Raw genomic sequence first — 17,411 nt, forward strand, 5'->3', positions numbered from 1 at the left:
GGGGGGGGGGGGGGTTGCGGGACCGGGGGGGGGGGGGTTGCGGGACCGGGGGGGGGGGGGGGGGGGGTTGCGGGACCGGGGGGGGGGGGGGGTTGCGGGACCGGGGGGGGGGGGGGGGGGGGGTTGCGGGACCGGGGGGGGGGGGGGTTGCGGGACCGGGGGGGGGGGGGTTGCGGGACCGGGGGGGGGGGGGGGGGGTTGCGGGACCGGGGGGGGGGGGGGGGGGGGGTTGCGGGACCGGGGGGGGGGGGGGGTTCCGGGACCGGGACCGGGACCGGGGGGGGGGGTTGCGGGACCGGACCGGGACCGGGGGGGGGGGTTGCGGGACCGGGGGGGGGGGGGGTTGCGGGACCGGGACCGGGGGGGGGGGTTGCGGGACCGGGACCGGGGGGGGGGTTGCGGGACCGGGGGGGGGGGGGGTTCCGGGACCGGGACCGGGACCGGGGGGGGGGTTGCGGGACCGGGACCGGGACCGGGGGGGGGGGTTGCGGGACCGGGGGGGGGGGGGGGTTGCGGGACCGGGGGGGGGGGGGGTTGCGGGACCGGGGGGGGGGGTTGCGGGACCGGGGGGGGGGGGGGTTGCGGGACCGGGGGGGGGGGGGGGTTCCGGGACCGGGGGGGGGGGGTTCCGGGACCGGGGGGGGGGGTTCCGGGACCGGGACCGGGGGGGGGGTTGCGGGACCGGGGGGGGGGGTTGCGGGACCGGGACCGGGGGGGGGGGGGGGTTGCGGGACCGGGACCGGGACCGGGGGGGGGGGGGTTGCGGGACCGGGACCGGGGGGGGGGGGGGGGTTGCGGGACCGGGACCGGGGGGGGGGGGGGTTGCGGGACCGGGGGGGGGGGGGGGGGTTGCGGGGCGGGGGGGGGGGGTTGCGGGACCGGGGGGGGGGGGGGTTGCGGGGGGGGGGGGGGTTGCGGGGGGGGGGGGGGTTGCGGGACCGGGGGGGGGGGGTGTGCAGGAACGGGGGGGGTTGCGGGGACCGGGGGGGGGGGGGGGGAGACAGGCACTGACCTTCCGCGGGGAATCCCCACACGATCAGCAGCACCGCTCCCAGCAGCTGCATCCCGCTCACGTGACCCAGAGAAAGATACACTCGACAGGCCCCGCCCCCTGGTACAGCCCCATCCACCAGTGTGGTCCACCCCCGAGGGAGTGCTGCACTCTCAGAGGGTCAGTACTGAGGGAGTGTCGCACTGTCAGAGTGTCAGTACTGAGGGAGTGCTGCACTGTCAGAGGGTCAGTACTGAGGGAGTGCCGCACTGTCAGAGGGTCAGTACTGAGGGAGTGCTGCACTGTCACAGGGTCAGTACTGAGGGAGTGCCGCACTGTCAGAGGGTCAGCATTGAGGGAGTGCTGCACTGTCAGAGGGTCAGTACTGAGGGAGTGCCGCACTGTCAGAGGGTCAGTACTGAGGGAGTGCCGCACTGTCAGAGGGTCAGTACTGAGGGAGTGCCGCACTGTCAGAGGGTCAGTACTGAGGGAGTGCCGCACTGTCAGAGGGTCAGTACTGAGGGAGTGCCGCACTGTCAGAGGGTCAGTACTGAGGGAGTGCCGCACTGTCAGAGGGTCAGTACTGAGGGAGTGCCGCACTGTCAGAGGGTCAGTACTGAGGGAGTGCCGCACTGTCAGAGGGTCAGTACTGAGGGAGTGCCGCACTGTCAGAGGGTCAGTACTGAGGGAGTGCCGCACTGTCAGAGGGTCAGTGCTGAGGGAGTGCTGCACTGTCAGAGGGTCAGTACTGAGGGAGTGCTGCACTGTCAGAGGGTCAGTACCTAGGGAGTGCTGCACTGTCAGAGGGTCAGTACTGAGGGAGCCCCGCACTGTCAGAGGGTCAGTACTGAGGGAGTGCTGCACTGTCAGAGGGTCAGTACTGAGGGAGTGCTGCACTGTCAGAGGGTCAGTACTGAGGGAGTGCTGCACTGTCAGAGGGTCAGTACTGAGGGAGTGCTGCACTGTCAGAGTGTCAGCATTGAGGGAGTGCTGCACTGTCAGAGGGTCAGTACTGAGGGAGTGTCGCACTGTCAGAGGGTCAGTACTGAGGGAGTGCTGCACTGTCAGAGGGTCAGTACTGAGGGAGTGCCGCACTGCCAGAGGGTCAGTACTGAGGGAGTGCTGCACTGTCAGAGGGTCAGTACTGAGGGAGTGCCGCACTGTCAGAGGGTCAGTACTGAGGGAGTGCCGCACTGTCAGAGGGTCAGTACTGAGGGAGTGCCGCACTGTCAGAGGGTCAGTACTGAGGGAGTGCCGCACTGTCAGAGGGTCAGTACTGAGGGAGTGCCGCACTGTCAGAGGGTCAGTACTGAGGAGTGCCGCACTGTCAGAGGGTCAGTACTGAGGGAGTGCTGCACTGTCAGAGGGTCAGTACTGAGGGGAGTGCCGCACTGTCAGAGGGTCAGTACTGAGGGAGTGCCGCACTGTCAGAGGGTCAGTACTGAGGGAGTGCTGCACTGTCAGAGGGTCAGTACTGAGGGAGTGCCGCACTGTCAGACGGTCAGTACTGAGGGAGTGCCGCACTGTCAGAGGGTCAGTACTGAGGGAGCGCCGCACTGTCAGAGGGGTCAGTACTGAGGGAGTGCTGCACTGTCAGAGGGTCAGTACTGAGGGAGTGCCGCACTGTCAGAGGGTCAGTACTGAGGGAGTGCCGCACTGTCAGAGGGTCAGTACTGAGGGAGTGCTGCACTGTCAGAGGGTCAGTACTGAGGGAGTGCCGCACTGTCAGAGGGTCAGTACTGAGGGAGTGCCGCACTGTCAGAGGGTCAGTACTGAGGGAGCGCCGCACTGTCAGAGGGTCAGTACTGAGGGAGTGCTGCACTGTCAGAGGGTCAGTACTGAGGGAGTGCCGCACTGTCAGAGGGTCAGTACTGAGGGATTGCTGCACAGTCAGAGGGTCAGTACTGAGGGAGTGCCGCAATGTCACAGGGTCAGTACTGAGGGAGTGCTGCACTGTCAGAGGGTCAGTACTGAGGGAGTGCTGCACTGTCAGAGGGTCAGTACTGAGGGAGTGCTGCACTGTCAGAGTGTCAGCATTGAGGGAGTGCCGCACTGTCAGAGGGTCAGTACTGAGGGAGTGCCGCACTGTCAGAGGGTCAGTACTGAGGGAGTGCCGCACTGTCAGAGGGTCAGTACTGAGGGAGTGCTGCACTGTCAGAGGGTCAGTACTGAGGGAGTGCCGCACTGTCAGAGGGTCAGTGCTGAGGGAGTGCCGCACTGTCAGAGGGTCAGTACTGAGGGAGTGCTGCACTGTCAGAGGGTCAGTACTGAGGGAGTGCTGCACTGTCAGTGGGTCAGTACCTAGGGAGTGCTGCACTGTCAGAGGGTCAGTACTGAGGGAGCCACGCACTGTCAGAGGGTCAGTACTGAGGGAGTGCTGCACTGTCAGAGGGTCAGTACTGAGGGAGTGCCGCACTGTCAGAGGGTCAGTACTGAGGGAGTGCTGCACTGTCAGAGGGTCAGTACTGAGGGAGTGCTGCACTGTCAGAGGGTCAGTACTGAGGGAGTGCTGCACTGTCAGAGTGTCAGCATTGAGGGAGTGCTGCACTGTCAGAGGGTCAGTACTGAGGGAGTGCCGCACTGTCAGAGGGTCAGTACTGAGGGAGTGCTGCACTGTCAGAGGGTCAGTACTGAGGGAGTGCCGCACTGTCAGAGGGTCAGTACTGAGGGAGTGCTGCACTGTCAGAGGGTCAGTACTGAGGGAGTGCCGCACTGTCAGAGGGTCAGTACTGAGGGAGTGCCGCACTGTCAGAGGGTCAGTACTGAGGGAGTGCCGCACTGTCAGAGGGTCAGTACTGAGGGAGTGCCGCACTGTCAGAGGGTCAGTACTGAGGGAGTGCTGCACTGTCAGAGGGTCAGTACTGAGGGAGTGCCGCACTGTCAGAGGGTCAGTGCTGAGGGAGTGCCGCACTGTCAGAGGGTCAGTACTGAGGGAGTGCTGCACTGTCAGAGGGTCAGTACTGAGGGAGTGCTGCACTGTCAGAGGGTCAGTACCTAGGGAGTGCTGCACTGTCAGAGGGTCAGTACTGAGGGAGCCCCGCACTGTCAGAGGGTCAGTACTGAGGGAGTGCTGCACTGTCAGAGGGTCAGTACTGAGGGAGTGCTGCACTGTCAGAGGGTCAGTACTGAGGGAGTGCTGCACTGTCAGAGGGTCAGTACTGAGGGAGTGCTGCACTGTCAGAGTGTCAGCATTGAGGGAGTGCTGCACTGTCAGAGGGTCAGTACTGAGGGAGTGTCGCACTGTCAGAGGGTCAGTACTGAGGGAGTGCTGCACTGTCAGAGGGTCAGTACTGAGGGAGTGCCGCACTGCCAGAGGGTCAGTACTGAGGGAGTGCTGCACTGTCAGAGGGTCAGTACTGAGGGAGTGCTGCACTGTCAGAGAGTCAGTACTGAGGGAGTGCCGCACTGTCAGAGGGTCAGTACTGAGGGAGTGCCGCACTGTCAGAGAGTCAGTACTGAGGGAGTGCCGCACTGTCAGAGAGTCAGTACTGAGGGAGTGCCGCACTGTCAGAGGGTCAGTACTGAGGGAGTGCCGCACTGTCAGAGGGTCAGTACTGAGGGAGCGCCGCACTGTCAGAGGGTCAGTACTGAGGGAGTGCCGCACTGTCAGAGGGTCAGTACTGAGGGAGTGCCGCACTGTCAGAGGGTCAGTACTGAGGGAGCGCCGCACTGTCAGAGGGTCAGTACTGAGGGAGTGCCGCACTGTCAGAGGGTCAGTACTGAGGGAGCGCCGCACTGTCAGAGGGTCAGTACTGAGGGAGTGCCGCACTGTCAGAGGGTCAGTACTGAGGGAGTGCCGCACTGTCAGAGGGTCAGTACTGAGGGAGTGCTGCACTGTCAGAGGGTCAGTACCTAGGGAGTGCTGCACTGTCAGAGGGTCAGTACTGAGGGAGCCCCGCACTGTCAGAGGGTCAGTACTGAGGGAGTGCTGCACTGTCAGAGGGTCAGTACTGAGGGAGTGCCGCACTGTCAGAGGGTCAGTACTGAGGGAGTGTCGCACTGTCAGAGGGTCAGTACTGAGGGAGTGCTGCACTGTCAGAGGGTCAGTGCTGAGGGAGTGCCGCACTGCCAGAGGGTCAGTACTGAGGGAGTGCTGCACTGTCAGAGGGTCAGTACTGAGGGAGTGCTGCACTGTCAGAGAGTCAGTACTGAGGGAGTGCCGCACTGTCAGAGGGTCAGTACTGAGGGAGTGCCGCACTGTCAGAGAGTCAGTACTGAGGGAGTGCCGCACTGTCAGAGAGTCAGTACTGAGGGAGTGCCGCACTGTCAGAGGGTCAGTACTGAGGGAGCGCCGCACTGTCAAAGGGTCAGTACTGAGGGAGCGCCGCACTGTCAGAGGGTCAGTACTGAGGGAGTGCCGCACTGTCAGAGGGTCAGTACTGAGGGAGCGCCGCACTGTCAGAGGGGTCAGTACTGAGGGAGTGCCGCACTGTCAGAGGGTCAGTACTGAGGGAGCGCCGCACTGTCAGAGGGTCAGTATTGAGGGAGTGCCGCACTGTCAGAGGGTCAGTACTGAGGGAGTGCCGCACTGTCAGAGGGTCAGTACTGAGGGAGTGCCGCACTGTCAGGGGGTCAGTACTGAGGGAGTGCCGCTCTGTCAGAGGGTCAGTACTGAGGGAGCGCCGCACTGTCAGAGAGTCAGTACTGAGGGAGCGCCGCACTGTCAGAGAGTCAGTACTGAGGGAGTGCCGCACTGTCAGAGGGTCAGTACTGAGGGAGTGCCGCACTGTCAGAGGGTCAGTACTGAGGGAGTGCCGCACTGTCAGAGGGTCAGTACTGAGGGAGTGCCGCACTGTCAAGGGCTCAGTACTGAGGGAGTGCCACACTGTCAGAGGGTCAGTACTGAGGGAGTGCCGCACTGTCAAGGGGCTCAGTACTGAGGGAGTGCCACACTGTCAGAGGGTCAGTACTGAGGGAGTGCCGCACTGTCAAGGGCTCAGTACTGAGGGAGTTCCGCACTGTCAGAGGGTCAGTACTGAGGGAGTGCCACACTGTCCAGAGGGTCAGTACTAAGGGGAGTGCCGCACTGTCAAGGGGCTCAGTACTGAGGGAGTGCCACACTGTTAAGGGCTCAGTACTGAGGGAGTGCCACACTGTCAAGGGCTCAGTACTGAGGGAGTGCCGCACTGTCAAGGGCTCAGTACTGAGGGAGTGCCACACTGTCAAGGCTCAGTACTGAGGGAGTGCCGCACTGTCAAGGGCTCAGTACTGAGGGAGTGCCACACTGTCAAGGGCTCAGTACTGAGGGAGTGCCGCACTGTCAAGGGCTCAGTACTGAGGGAGTGCTGCACTGTCAGAGTGTCAGCATTGAGGGAGTGCTGCACTGTCAGAGGGTCAGTACTGAGGGAGTGTCGCACTGTCAGAGGGTCAGTACTGAGGGAGTGCTGCACTGTCAGAGGGTCAGTACTGAGGGAGTGCCGCACTGCCAGAGGGTCAGTACTGAGGGAGTGCTGCACTGTCAGAGGGTCAGTACTGAGGGAGTGCTGCACTGTCAGAGAGTCAGTACTGAGGGAGTGCCGCACTGTCAGAGGGTCAGTACTGAGGGAGTGCCGCACTGTCAGAGAGTCAGTACTGAGGGAGTGCCGCACTGTCAGAGAGTCAGTACTGAGGGAGTGCCGCACTGTCAGAGGGTCAGTACTGAGGGAGAGCCGCACTGTCAGAGGGTCAGTACTGAGGGAGCGCCGCACTGTCAGAGGGTCAGTACTGAGGGAGTGCCGCACTGTCAGAGGGTCAGTACTGAGGGAGTGCCGCACTGTCAGAGGGTCAGTACTGAGGGTGCGCCGCACTGTCAGAGGGTCAGTACTGAGGGAGTGCCGCACTGTCAGAGGGTCAGTACTGAGGGAGCGCCGCACTGTCAGAGGGTCAGTACTGAGGGAGTGCCGCACTGTCAGAGGGTCAGTACTGAGGGAGTGCCGCACTGTCAGAGGGTCAGTACTGAGGGAGTGCTGCACTGTCAGAGGGTCAGTACCTAGGGAGTGCTGCACTGTCAGAGGGTCAGTACTGAGGGAGCCCCGCACTGTCAGAGGGTCAGTACTGAGGGAGTGCTGCACTGTCAGAGGGTCAGTACTGAGGGAGTGCCGCACTGTCAAGGGCTCAGTACTGAGGGAGTGCCACACTGTCAAGGGCTCAGTACTGAGGGAGTGCCGCACTGTCAAGGGCTCAGTACTGAGGGAGTGCCACACTGTCAAGGGCTCAGTACTGAGGGAGTGCCGCACTGTCAAGGGCTCAGTACTGAGGGAGTGCCACACTGTCAAGGGCTCAGTACTGAGGGAGTGCCGCACTGTCAAGGGCTCAGTACTGAGGGAGTGCTGCACTGTCAGAGTGTCAGCATTGAGGGAGTGCTGCACTGTCAGAGGGTCAGTACTGAGGGAGTGTCGCACTGTCAGAGGGTCAGTACTGAGGGAGTGCTGCACTGTCAGAGGGTCAGTACTGAGGGAGTGCCGCACTGCCAGAGGGTCAGTACTGAGGGAGTGCTGCACTGTCAGAGGGTCAGTACTGAGGGAGTGCTGCACTGTCAGAGAGTCAGTACTGAGGGAGTGCCGCACTGTCAGAGGGTCAGTACTGAGGGAGTGCCGCACTGTCAGAGAGTCAGTACTGAGGGAGTGCCGCACTGTCAGAGAGTCAGTACTGAGGGAGTGCCGCACTGTCAGAGGGTCAGTACTGAGGGAGAGCCGCACTGTCAGAGGGTCAGTACTGAGGGAGCGCCGCACTGTCAGAGGGTCAGTACTGAGGGAGTGCCGCACTGTCAGAGGGTCAGTACTGAGGGAGTGCCGCACTGTCAGAGGGTCAGTACTGAGGGTGCGCCGCACTGTCAGAGGGTCAGTACTGAGGGAGTGCCGCACTGTCAGAGGGTCAGTACTGAGGGAGCGCCGCACTGTCAGAGGGTCAGTACTGAGGGAGTGCCGCACTGTCAGAGGGTCAGTACTGAGGGAGTGCCGCACTGTCAGAGGGTCAGTACTGAGGGAGTGCTGCACTGTCAGAGGGTCAGTACCTAGGGAGTGCTGCACTGTCAGAGGGTCAGTACTGAGGGAGCCCCGCACTGTCAGAGGGTCAGTACTGAGGGAGTGCTGCACTGTCAGAGGGTCAGTACTGAGGGAGTGCCGCACTGTCAGAGGGTCAGTACTGAGGGAGTGTCGCACTGTCAGAGGGTCAGTACTGAGGGAGTGCTGCACTGTCAGAGGGTCAGTACTGAGGGAGTGCCGCACTGCCAGAGGGTCAGTACTGAGGGAGTGCTGCACTGTCAGAGGGTCAGTACTGAGGGAGTGCTGCACTGTCAGAGAGTCAGTACTGAGGGAGTGCCGCACTGTCAGAGGGTCAGTACTGAGGGAGTGCCGCACTGTCAGAGAGTCAGTACTGAGGGAGTGCCGCACTGTCAGAGAGTCAGTACTGAGGGAGTGCCGCACTGTCAGAGGGTCAGTACTGAGGGAGTGCCGCACTGTCAGAGGGTCAGTACTGAGGGAGCGCCGCACTGTCAGAGGGTCAGTACTGAGGGAGAGCCGCACTGTCAGAGGGTCAGTACTGAGGGAGTGCCGCACTGTCAGAGGGTCAGTACTGAGGGAGCGCCGCACTGTCAGAGGGTCAGTACTGAGGGAGTGCCGCACTGTCAGAGGGTCAGTACTGAGGGAGCGCCGCACTGTCAGAGGGTCAGTACTGAGGGAGTGCCGCACTGTCAGAGGGTCAGTACTGAGGGAGTGCCGCACTGTCAGAGGGTCAGTACTGAGGGAGTGCCGCACTGTCAGGGGGTCAGTACTGAGGGAGTGCCGCTCTGTCAGAGGGTCAGTACTGAGGGAGCGCCGCACTGTCAGAGAGTCAGTACTGAGGGAGCGCCGCACTGTCAGAGAGTCAGTACTGAGGGAGTGCCGCACTGTCAGAGGGTCAGTACTGAGGGAGTGCCGCACTGTCAGAGGGTCAGTACTGAGGGAGTGCCGCACTGTCAGAGGGTCAGTACTGAGGGAGTGCCGCACTGTCAAGGGCTCAGTACTGAGGGAGTGCCACACTGTCAGAGGGTCAGTACTGAGGGAGTGCCGCACTGTCAAGGGCTCAGTACTGAGGGAGTGCCACACTGTCAGAGGGTCAGTACTGAGGGAGTGCCGCACTGTCAAGGGCTCAGTACTGAGGGAGTTCCGCACTGTCAGAGGGTCAGTACTGAGGGAGTGCCACACTGGCAGAGGGTCAGTACTAAGGGAATGCCGCACTGTCAAGGGCTCAGTACTGAGGGAGTGCCACACTGTCAAGGGCTCAGTACTGAGGGAGTGCCACACTGTCAAGGGCTCAGTACTGAGGGAGTGCCGCACTGTCAAGGGCTCAGTACTGAGGGAGTGCCACACTGTCAAGGGCTCAGTACTGAGGGAGTGCCGCACTGTCAAGGGCTCAGTACTGAGGGAGTGCCACACTGTCAAGGGCTCAGTACTGAGGGAGTGCCGCACTGTCAAGGGCTCAGTACTGAGGGAGTGCTGCACTGTCAAGCAAACAGCAGTTAATTGTTGATAAATAGTTAATTTTCTATCTGAGGAGGTTTGGTTTTAGTTAACTGAAGGTATTGAGGGATATGAGGTAAATATGATTACATGGAACGAGGTAGGAAATGGGGCAGGATGTCAGGATGTGAATAATGGGCTGATAGTCCTGCAGGGGGGGGATGTCTCTCACACTCACCCCACTGACAAGGTGCGAAATGGGGCGTGACGGGGCGTTTGCTCGTGTGTGTGTGTGTGTGTAGGTGAGACTGTGTGTGTGCGTGTGTGTAAGTGAGTGTGTGTGTGTGGGTGAGACTGTGTGGGTGTGTAGGTGAGACTGTGTGTGTGTAGGTGAGACTGTGTGTGTGGAGGTAAGGCTGTGTGTGTGTCTGTGAGACAGTGTGTGTGTCGGTGAGACTGTGTGTGTGTGTGTGTCGGTGAGACTGTGTGTGTGTCAGTGAGACTATGTGTGTGTGTGTAGGTGAGACTGTGTGAGTGTCGGTGAGAATGTGTGTGTGGGTGTAGGTGAGACTGTGTGTGTGTGTGTGTGTGTGTGTGTGTAGGTGAGACTGTGTGTGTGGAGGTAAGGCTGTGTGTGTGTCTGTGAGACAGTGTGTGTGTCGGTGAGACTGTGAGTGTGTCAGTGAGACTGTGTGTGTGTCGGTGAGACTGTGTGTGTGTCAGTGAGACTGTGTGTGTGGGTATAGGTGAGACTGTGTGTGTGTGTGTGTGTGTGTGTGTGTGTAGGTGAGACTGTGTGTGTGTCGGTGAGAATGTGTGTGTGGGTGTAGGTGAGACTGTGTGTGTGTGTATGTGTGTGTGTGTAGGTGAGACTGTGTGTGTGTGGGTGTAGGTGAGACTGTGTGTGTGTCGGTGAGACTGTGTGTGTGTGGGTGTAGGTGAGACTGTGTGTGTGTGTGTGTGTGTGGGTGTAGGTGAGACTGTGTGAGTGTCGGTGAGAATGTGTGTGGGGGTGTTGGTGAGAATGTGTGTGGGTGTAGGTGAGAATATAGGGGCTGGTTTAGCACACTGGGCTAAATCGCTGGCTTTGAAAGCAGACCAAGGCAGGCCAGCAGCACGGTTCAATTCCCGTAACAGCCTCCCCGAACAGGCGCCGGAATGTGGCGACTAGGGGCTTTTCACAGTAACTTCATTTGAAGCCTACTTGTGACAATAAATGATTTTCATTTTCATTTTGTGTGTGTGTGTGTGTGTGTGTGTGTGTGTGTCGGTGAGACTGTGTGTGGGTGTAGGTGAGACTGTGTGTGTGTGTGTGTGTGTGTAGGTGAGACTGTGTGTGTCGGTGAGAATGTGTGTGTGGGTGTAGGTGAGAATGTGTGTGTGTGTCGGTGAGACTGTGTGTGTGGGTGTAGGTGAGACTGTGTGTGTGTGTGTGTGTGTGTGTGGGTGTAGGTGAGACTGTGTGTGTGGGTGAGACTGTGTGTGTGGGTGTAGGTGAGACTGTGTGTGTGTCGGTGAGAATGTGTGTGTGGGTGTGGGTGAGAATGTGTGTGTGTGTGTGTGTGGGGGGGTGTGTAGTTATCTGGAATAGGAGAGAGCGTGTGTTGTGGAGTCCAATTGAACATGTTTTATGAAATCTCAGCTCGCACTCCAGCACAAGCGGGAAGCTTTCTCCGGCATCAATGACTGGGGAACTCACCAGACAAACCGCCGTGTGAAGTTCCTTTGGGAAATCTGCACCGTGCCCATTCACCCAGCAGGGGGGGGGGCACAGAGCTTGGTCTGGGACAGGGGACACAGAGGAGGCTCACATGAAAACAGCGCGGGAGGAGAGAGAGCCGGGACATTGAAAACAGCGCGAGAGGAGAGTGAGCCGGGACATTGAAAACAGCGCGGGAGGACAGTGAGCTGGGACATTGAAAACAGCGCGGGAGGAGAATGAGCCGGGACAGTGAAAACCGCGCGAGAGGAGAGTGAGCCGGGACATTGAAAACAGCGCGAGAGGAGAGTGAGCCGGGACATTGAAAACAGCGCGGGAGGAGAGTGAGCCGGGACAGTGAAAACAGCGCGAGAGGAGAGTGAGCCGGGACAGTGAAAACAGCGCGGGAGGAGAGTGAGCCGGGACATTGAAAACAGCGCGGGAGGTGAGTGAGCCGGGACAGTGAAAACAGCGCGGGAGGAGAGAGAGCCGGGACATTGAAAACAGCGCGGGAGGTGAGTGAGCCGGGACAGTGAAAACAGCACGGGAGGAGAGAGAGCCGGGACAGTGAAAACAGCGCGGGAGGTGAGTGAGCCGGGACAGTGAAAACAGCGCGGGAGGAGAGAGAGCCGGGACAGTGAAAACAGCGCGAGAGGTGAGTGAGCCGGGACAGTGAAAACAGCGCGGGAGGTGAGTGAGCCGGGACAGTAAAAACAGCGCGAGAGGAGAGAGAGCCGGGACATTGAAAACAGCGCGGGAGGAGAGAGAGCCGGGACAGTGAAAACAGCGCGAGAGGAGAGTGAGCCGGGACATTGAAAACAGCGCGAGAGGAGAGTGAGCCGGGACATTGAAAACAGCGCGAGAGGAGAGTGAGCCGGGACATTGAAAACAGCGCGGGAGGAGAGTGAGCCGGGACATTGAAAACAGCGCGGGAGGTGAGTGAGCCGGGACAGTGAAAACAGCGCGGGAGGAGAGAGAGCCGGGACATTGAAAACAGCGCGGGAGGTGAGTGAGCCGGGACAGTGAAAACAGCGCGGGAGGAGAGAGAGCCGGGACAGTGAAAACGGCGCGGGAGGTGAGTGAGCCGGGACAGTGAAAACAGCGCGGGAGGAGAGAGAGCCGGGACAGTGAAAACAGCGCGAGAGGTGAGTGAGCCGGGACAGTGAAAACAGCGCGGGAGGTGAGTGAGCCGGGACAGTGAAAACAGCGCGAGAGGAGAGAGAGCCGGGACAGTGAAAACAGCGCGAGAGGTGAGTGAGCCGGGACAGTGAAAACAGCGCGGGAGGTGAGTGAGCCGGGACAGTGAAAACAGCGCGAGAGGAGAGAGAGCCGGGACAGTGAAAACAGCGCGAGAGGTGAGAGAGCCGGGACATTGAAAACAGCGCGAGTGGAGAGAGAGCCGGGACAGTGAAAACAGCGCGAGAGGAGAGTGAGCCGGGACAGTGAAAACAGCGCGAGAGGAGAGTGAGCCGGGACAGTGAAAACAGCGCGGGAGCTGAGTGAGCTGGGACAGTGAAAACAGCGCGAGAGGAGAGTGAGCCGGGACAGTGAAAACAGCGCGGGAGGAGAGTGAGCCGGGACAGTGAAAACAGCGCGAGAGGAGAGAGAGCCGGGACAGTGAAAACAGCGCGAGAGGTGAGAGAGCCGGGACAGTGAAAACAGCGCGAGAGGTGAGTGAGCTGGGACAGTGAAAACAGCGCGGGAGCTGAGTGAGCCGGGACAGTGAAAACAGCGCGAGAGGAGAGTGAGCCGGGACAGTGAAAACAGCGCGGGAGGAGAGTGAGCCGGGACAGTGAAAACAGCGCGGGAGGAGAGTGAGCCGGAACAGTGAAAACAGCGCGGGAGGAGAGTGAGCCGGGACAGTGAAAACAGTGCGGGAGCTGAGTGAGCCGGGACAGTGAAAACAGCGCGAGAGGAGAGTGAGCCGGGACATTGAAAACAGCGCGGGAGGTGAGTGAGCCGGGACATTGAAAACAGCGCGGGAGGAGAGTGAGCCGGGACATTGAAAACAGCGCGGGAGGTGAGTGAGCCGGGACAGTGAAAACAGCGCGGGAGGAGAGAGAGCCGGGACAGTGAAAACAGCGCGGGAGGAGAGAGTGCCAAATAGGGTTAAGGAAAATCCCAAGGCTTTTTACACGTACATAAAAAGCAAGAGGGTAGCCAGGGAAAGGGTTGGCCCACTGAAGTATAGGCAAGGGAATCTATGTGTAGAGCCAGAGGAAATGGGTGATGTACTAAATGAATACATTGCATCAGTATTCACCCAAGAGAAGGAATTGGTAGATGTTGAGTCTGGAGAAGCGTGTGTAGATAGCCTGGGTCACATTGAGATCCAAAAAGACGAGGTGTTGGGTGTCTTAAAAAATATTAAGGTAGATAAGTCCCCAGGGCCTGAGGGGATCTACCCCAGAATACTGAAGGAGGCTGGAGAGGAGATTGCTGAGGCCTTGACAGAAATCTTTGGATCCTCACTGTCTTCAGGTGATGTCCTGGAGGACTGGAGAATAGCCAATGTTGTTCCTCTGTTTAAGAAGGGTAGCAAGGATAATCCAGGCAACTATAGGCCGGTGAGCTTTACTTCAGTGGTAGGGAAATTACTGGAGAGAATTCTTCGAGACAGGATCTACTCCCATTTGGAAGCAAATGGACGTATTAGTGAGAGGCAGCATGGTTTTGTGAAGGGGAGGTCGTGTCTCACTAACTTGATAGAGTTTTTCGAGGAGGTCACTAAGATGATTGATGCAGGTAGGGCAGTGGATGTTGTCTATATGGACTTCAGTAAGGCCTTTGACAAGGTCCCTCATGGTAGACTAGTACAAAAGGTGAAGTCACACGGGATCAGGGGTGAGCTGGCAAGGTGGATACAGAACTGGTTAGGTCATAGAAGGCAGAGAGTAGCAATGGAAGGATGCTTTTCTAATTGGAGGGCTGTGACCAGTGGCGTTCCACAGGGATCAGTGCTGGGACCTTTGCTGTTTGGAGTATATATAAATGATTTGGAGGAAAATGTAACTGGTCTGATTAGTAAGTTTGCAGACGACACAAAGGTTGGTGAAATTGCGGATAGCGATGAGGTCTGTCAGAGGATACAGCAGGATTTAGATTGTTTGGAGACTTGGGCGGAGAGATGGCAGATGGAGTTTAATCCGGAAAAATGTAAGGTAATGCCTTTTGGAAGGTCTAATGCAGGCAGGGAATATACAGTGAATGGTAGAACCCTCAAGAGTATTGAAAGTCAGAGAGATCTAGGAGTACAGGTCCACAGGTCACTGAAAGGGGCAACACAGGTGGAGAAGGTAGTCAAGAAGGCATACGGCATGCTTGCCTTCATTGGCCGGGGCATTGAGTATAAGAATTGGCAAGTCATGTTGCAGCTGTATAGAACCTTAGTTAGGCCACACTTGGAGTACAATGTTCAATTCTGGTCGCCACACTACCAGAAGGATGTGGCGGCTTAAGAGAGGGTGCAGAAGAGATTTACCAGAATGTTGCCTGGTATGGAGGGCATTAGCTATGAGGAGCGGTTGAATAAACTCGGTTTGTTCTCACTGGAACGAAGGAGGTTGAGGAGCGACCTGATAGAGGTCTACAAAATTATGAGGGGCATAGACAGAGTGGATAGTCAGAGGCTTTTCCCCGGGGTAGAGGGGTCAATTACTAGGGTGCATAGGTTTAAGGTGAGAGGGGCAAGGTTTAGAGTAGATGTACGAGGCAAGTTTTTTACGCAGAGGGTAGTGGGTGCCTGGAACTCGCTGCCGGAGGAGGTGGTGGAAGCATGGACGATAGTGACATTTAAGGGGCATCTTGACAAATACATGAATAGGATGGGAATAGAGGGATACGGACCCAGGAAGTGTAGAAGATTGTAGTTTAGACGGGCAGCATGGTCGGCACGGGCTTGGAGGGCCGAAGGGCCTGTTCCTGTGCTGTACATTTCTTTGTTCTTTGGACACAGAGGAGGCTCCGGGACACAGAGGAGGCTCCGGGACACGGTGAGGAGGGGGGGGGGCTGCGGGACAGGCACTGACCTTCCGCTGGGAATTCCCACACGATCAGCAGCAGCAGCACAGCTCCCGGCAGCTCCATCCCACCAGCTCATATAACCCAGAGAAAGATAAGATTTTAAAAAGACACTGGGCAGGCCCCGCCCCCTGCTGTAGCCCGCCCACTGGCGTGGCCCTGCCCCCTGCTGTAGCCCACCCACTGGCATGGCCCCGCCCCCTGCTGTAGCCCGCCCACTGGCGTGGCCCTGCCCCCTGCTGTAGCCCACCCACTGGCATGGCCCCGCCCCCTGCTGTAGCCCGCCCACTGGCGTGGCCCTGCCCCCTGCTGTAGCCCACCCACTGGCATGGCCCCGCCCCCTGCTGTAGCCCACCCACTGGCATGGCCCTGCCCCCTGGTGTAGCCCCGCCCCCTGCTGTAGCCCTGTCCCCTGCTGTAGCCCTGTCCCCTGGTGTGGCATAGCCCTACCTCCCACAAATTTTATTCCTGCTGGAGGGTCAGAACTGAGGGAGTGCGGCACTGTCAGAGGGTCAGTACTGAGGGAGTGCTGCATTGTCAGAGGGTCAGTACTGAGGGAGTGCTGCACTGTCAGAGGGTCAGTACTGAGGGAGTGCTGCACTGTCAGAGGGTCAGTACTGAGGGAGTGCTGCACTGTCCGAGGGTCAGTACTGAGGGAGTGCTGCACTGTCAGAGGGTCAGTACTGAGGGAGTGCCGCACTGTCAGAGGGTCAGTACTGAGGGAGTGCTGCACTGTCAGAGGGTCAGTACTGAGGGAGTGCCGCACTGTCACAGGGTCAGTACTGAGGGAGTGCCGCACTGTCACAGGGTCAGTACTGAGGGAGTGCTGCACTGTCAGAGGGTCAGTACTGAGGGAGTGCCGCACTGTCAGAGGGTCAGTACTGAGGGAGTGCCGCACTGTCAGAGGGTCAGTACTGAGGGAGTGCTGCACTGTCAGAGGGTCTGTACTGAGGGAGTGCTGCACTGTCAGAGGGTCAGTACTGAGGGAGTGCTGCATTGTCAGAGGGTCAGTACTGAGGGAGTGCTGCACAGTCAGAGGGTCAGTACTGAGGGAGTGCTGCACTGTCAGAGGGTCAGTACTGAGGGAGTGCTGCACTGTCAGAGGGTCAGTACTGAGGGAGTGCTGCACAGTCAGAGGGTCAGTACTGAGGGAGTGCTGCACTGTCAGTGGGTCAGCACTGAGGGAGTGCCTCAGTCAATAAGACCATAAGACATAGGAGCAGAATTAGGCCACTCGGCCCATCGAGCCTGCTCCGCCATTCAATCATGGCTGATATCTTTCTCATCCCCATTCTCCTGCCTTATCCCCATAACCCCCGATCCCCTTATTGATCACGAACCTATCTATCTCTGTCTTAAAGACACTGAGTGATTTGGCCTCCACGGCCTTCCGCAGCAAAGATTTCCACAGATTCACCAACCTCTGGCTGAAGAAATTCCTCCTCATCTCTGTTTTAAAGGATCGTCCCTTTAGTCTGAGATGGTGTCCTCTAGTTCTAGTTATTCCTACAAGTGGAAACATCCTCCCCACGTCCACTCTATCCAGGCCTCGCAGTATCCTGTAAGTTTCAATAAGATCCCCCCTCATCCTTCTAAACTCCAACAAGTACAGACCCAGAGTCCACACCCGGTCCTCATACAACAAGCTCTTCATTCCAGGGATCATTCTTGTGAACCTCCTCTGGACCCTTTCCAAGGCCAGCACATCCTTCCTTAGATACAGGGCCCAAAACTGCTCACAATACTCCAAATGGGGTCTGACCAGAGCCTTATACAGCCTCAGAAGTACATCCCTGCTCTTGTATTCTGCCCCTCTTGACATGAATGCTAACATTGCATTTGCCTTAACTGCCGACTGAACTTGCACATTAACCTGCAGAGAATCGTAAATAAGGACTCCCGAGTCTCTTTGTGCATTTCCCCATTTAGAAAATAGTCTGTGCCTAAATTCCTCCTTCCAAAGTGCATAACCTCACACTTTTCCACATTGTATTCTATCTGCCACTTCATTGCCCACTCTCCCAGCCTGTCCAAGTCCTTCTGCAGCCCCCCCTGCTTCCTCAATGCTACCTGTCCCTCTACAGATCTTTGTATCATCTGCAAACTTGGCAACAGTGCCTTCAGTTGAATGAAATGAAAATTGCTTATTGTCACAAGTAGCCTTCAAATGAAGTTACTGTGAAAAGCCCCTAGTCGCCACATTCCGGCACCTGTTCGGGGAGGCTGTTACGGGCAGTTCCTTCTTCCAGATGATTAATGTATATTGTGAAAAGTTGTGGTCCCA

General features: G+C 58.5%; 1 protein-coding gene across 1 annotated transcript in view; it reads right to left on the reverse strand.

The window, feature by feature from the left end:
* The window catches only part of scpep1 (serine carboxypeptidase 1), a 51,131-nt gene extending 35,876 nt beyond the window's left edge, over nt 1-15,255 (reverse strand). Inside the window, 1 exon segment of the mRNA XM_072481974.1 lies at nt 15,136-15,255. Within this exon segment, the coding sequence (XP_072338075.1) occupies nt 15,136-15,193 (58 nt within the window). The 5' untranslated portion in view covers nt 15,194-15,255.
* Between the last annotated feature and the right edge of the window lie 2,156 nt (nt 15,256-17,411).

The sequence above is a fragment of the Scyliorhinus torazame genome, chromosome 18, assembly GCF_047496885.1.
Source record: "Scyliorhinus torazame isolate Kashiwa2021f chromosome 18, sScyTor2.1, whole genome shotgun sequence".
NCBI lineage: Eukaryota > Metazoa > Chordata > Chondrichthyes > Carcharhiniformes > Scyliorhinidae > Scyliorhinus > Scyliorhinus torazame.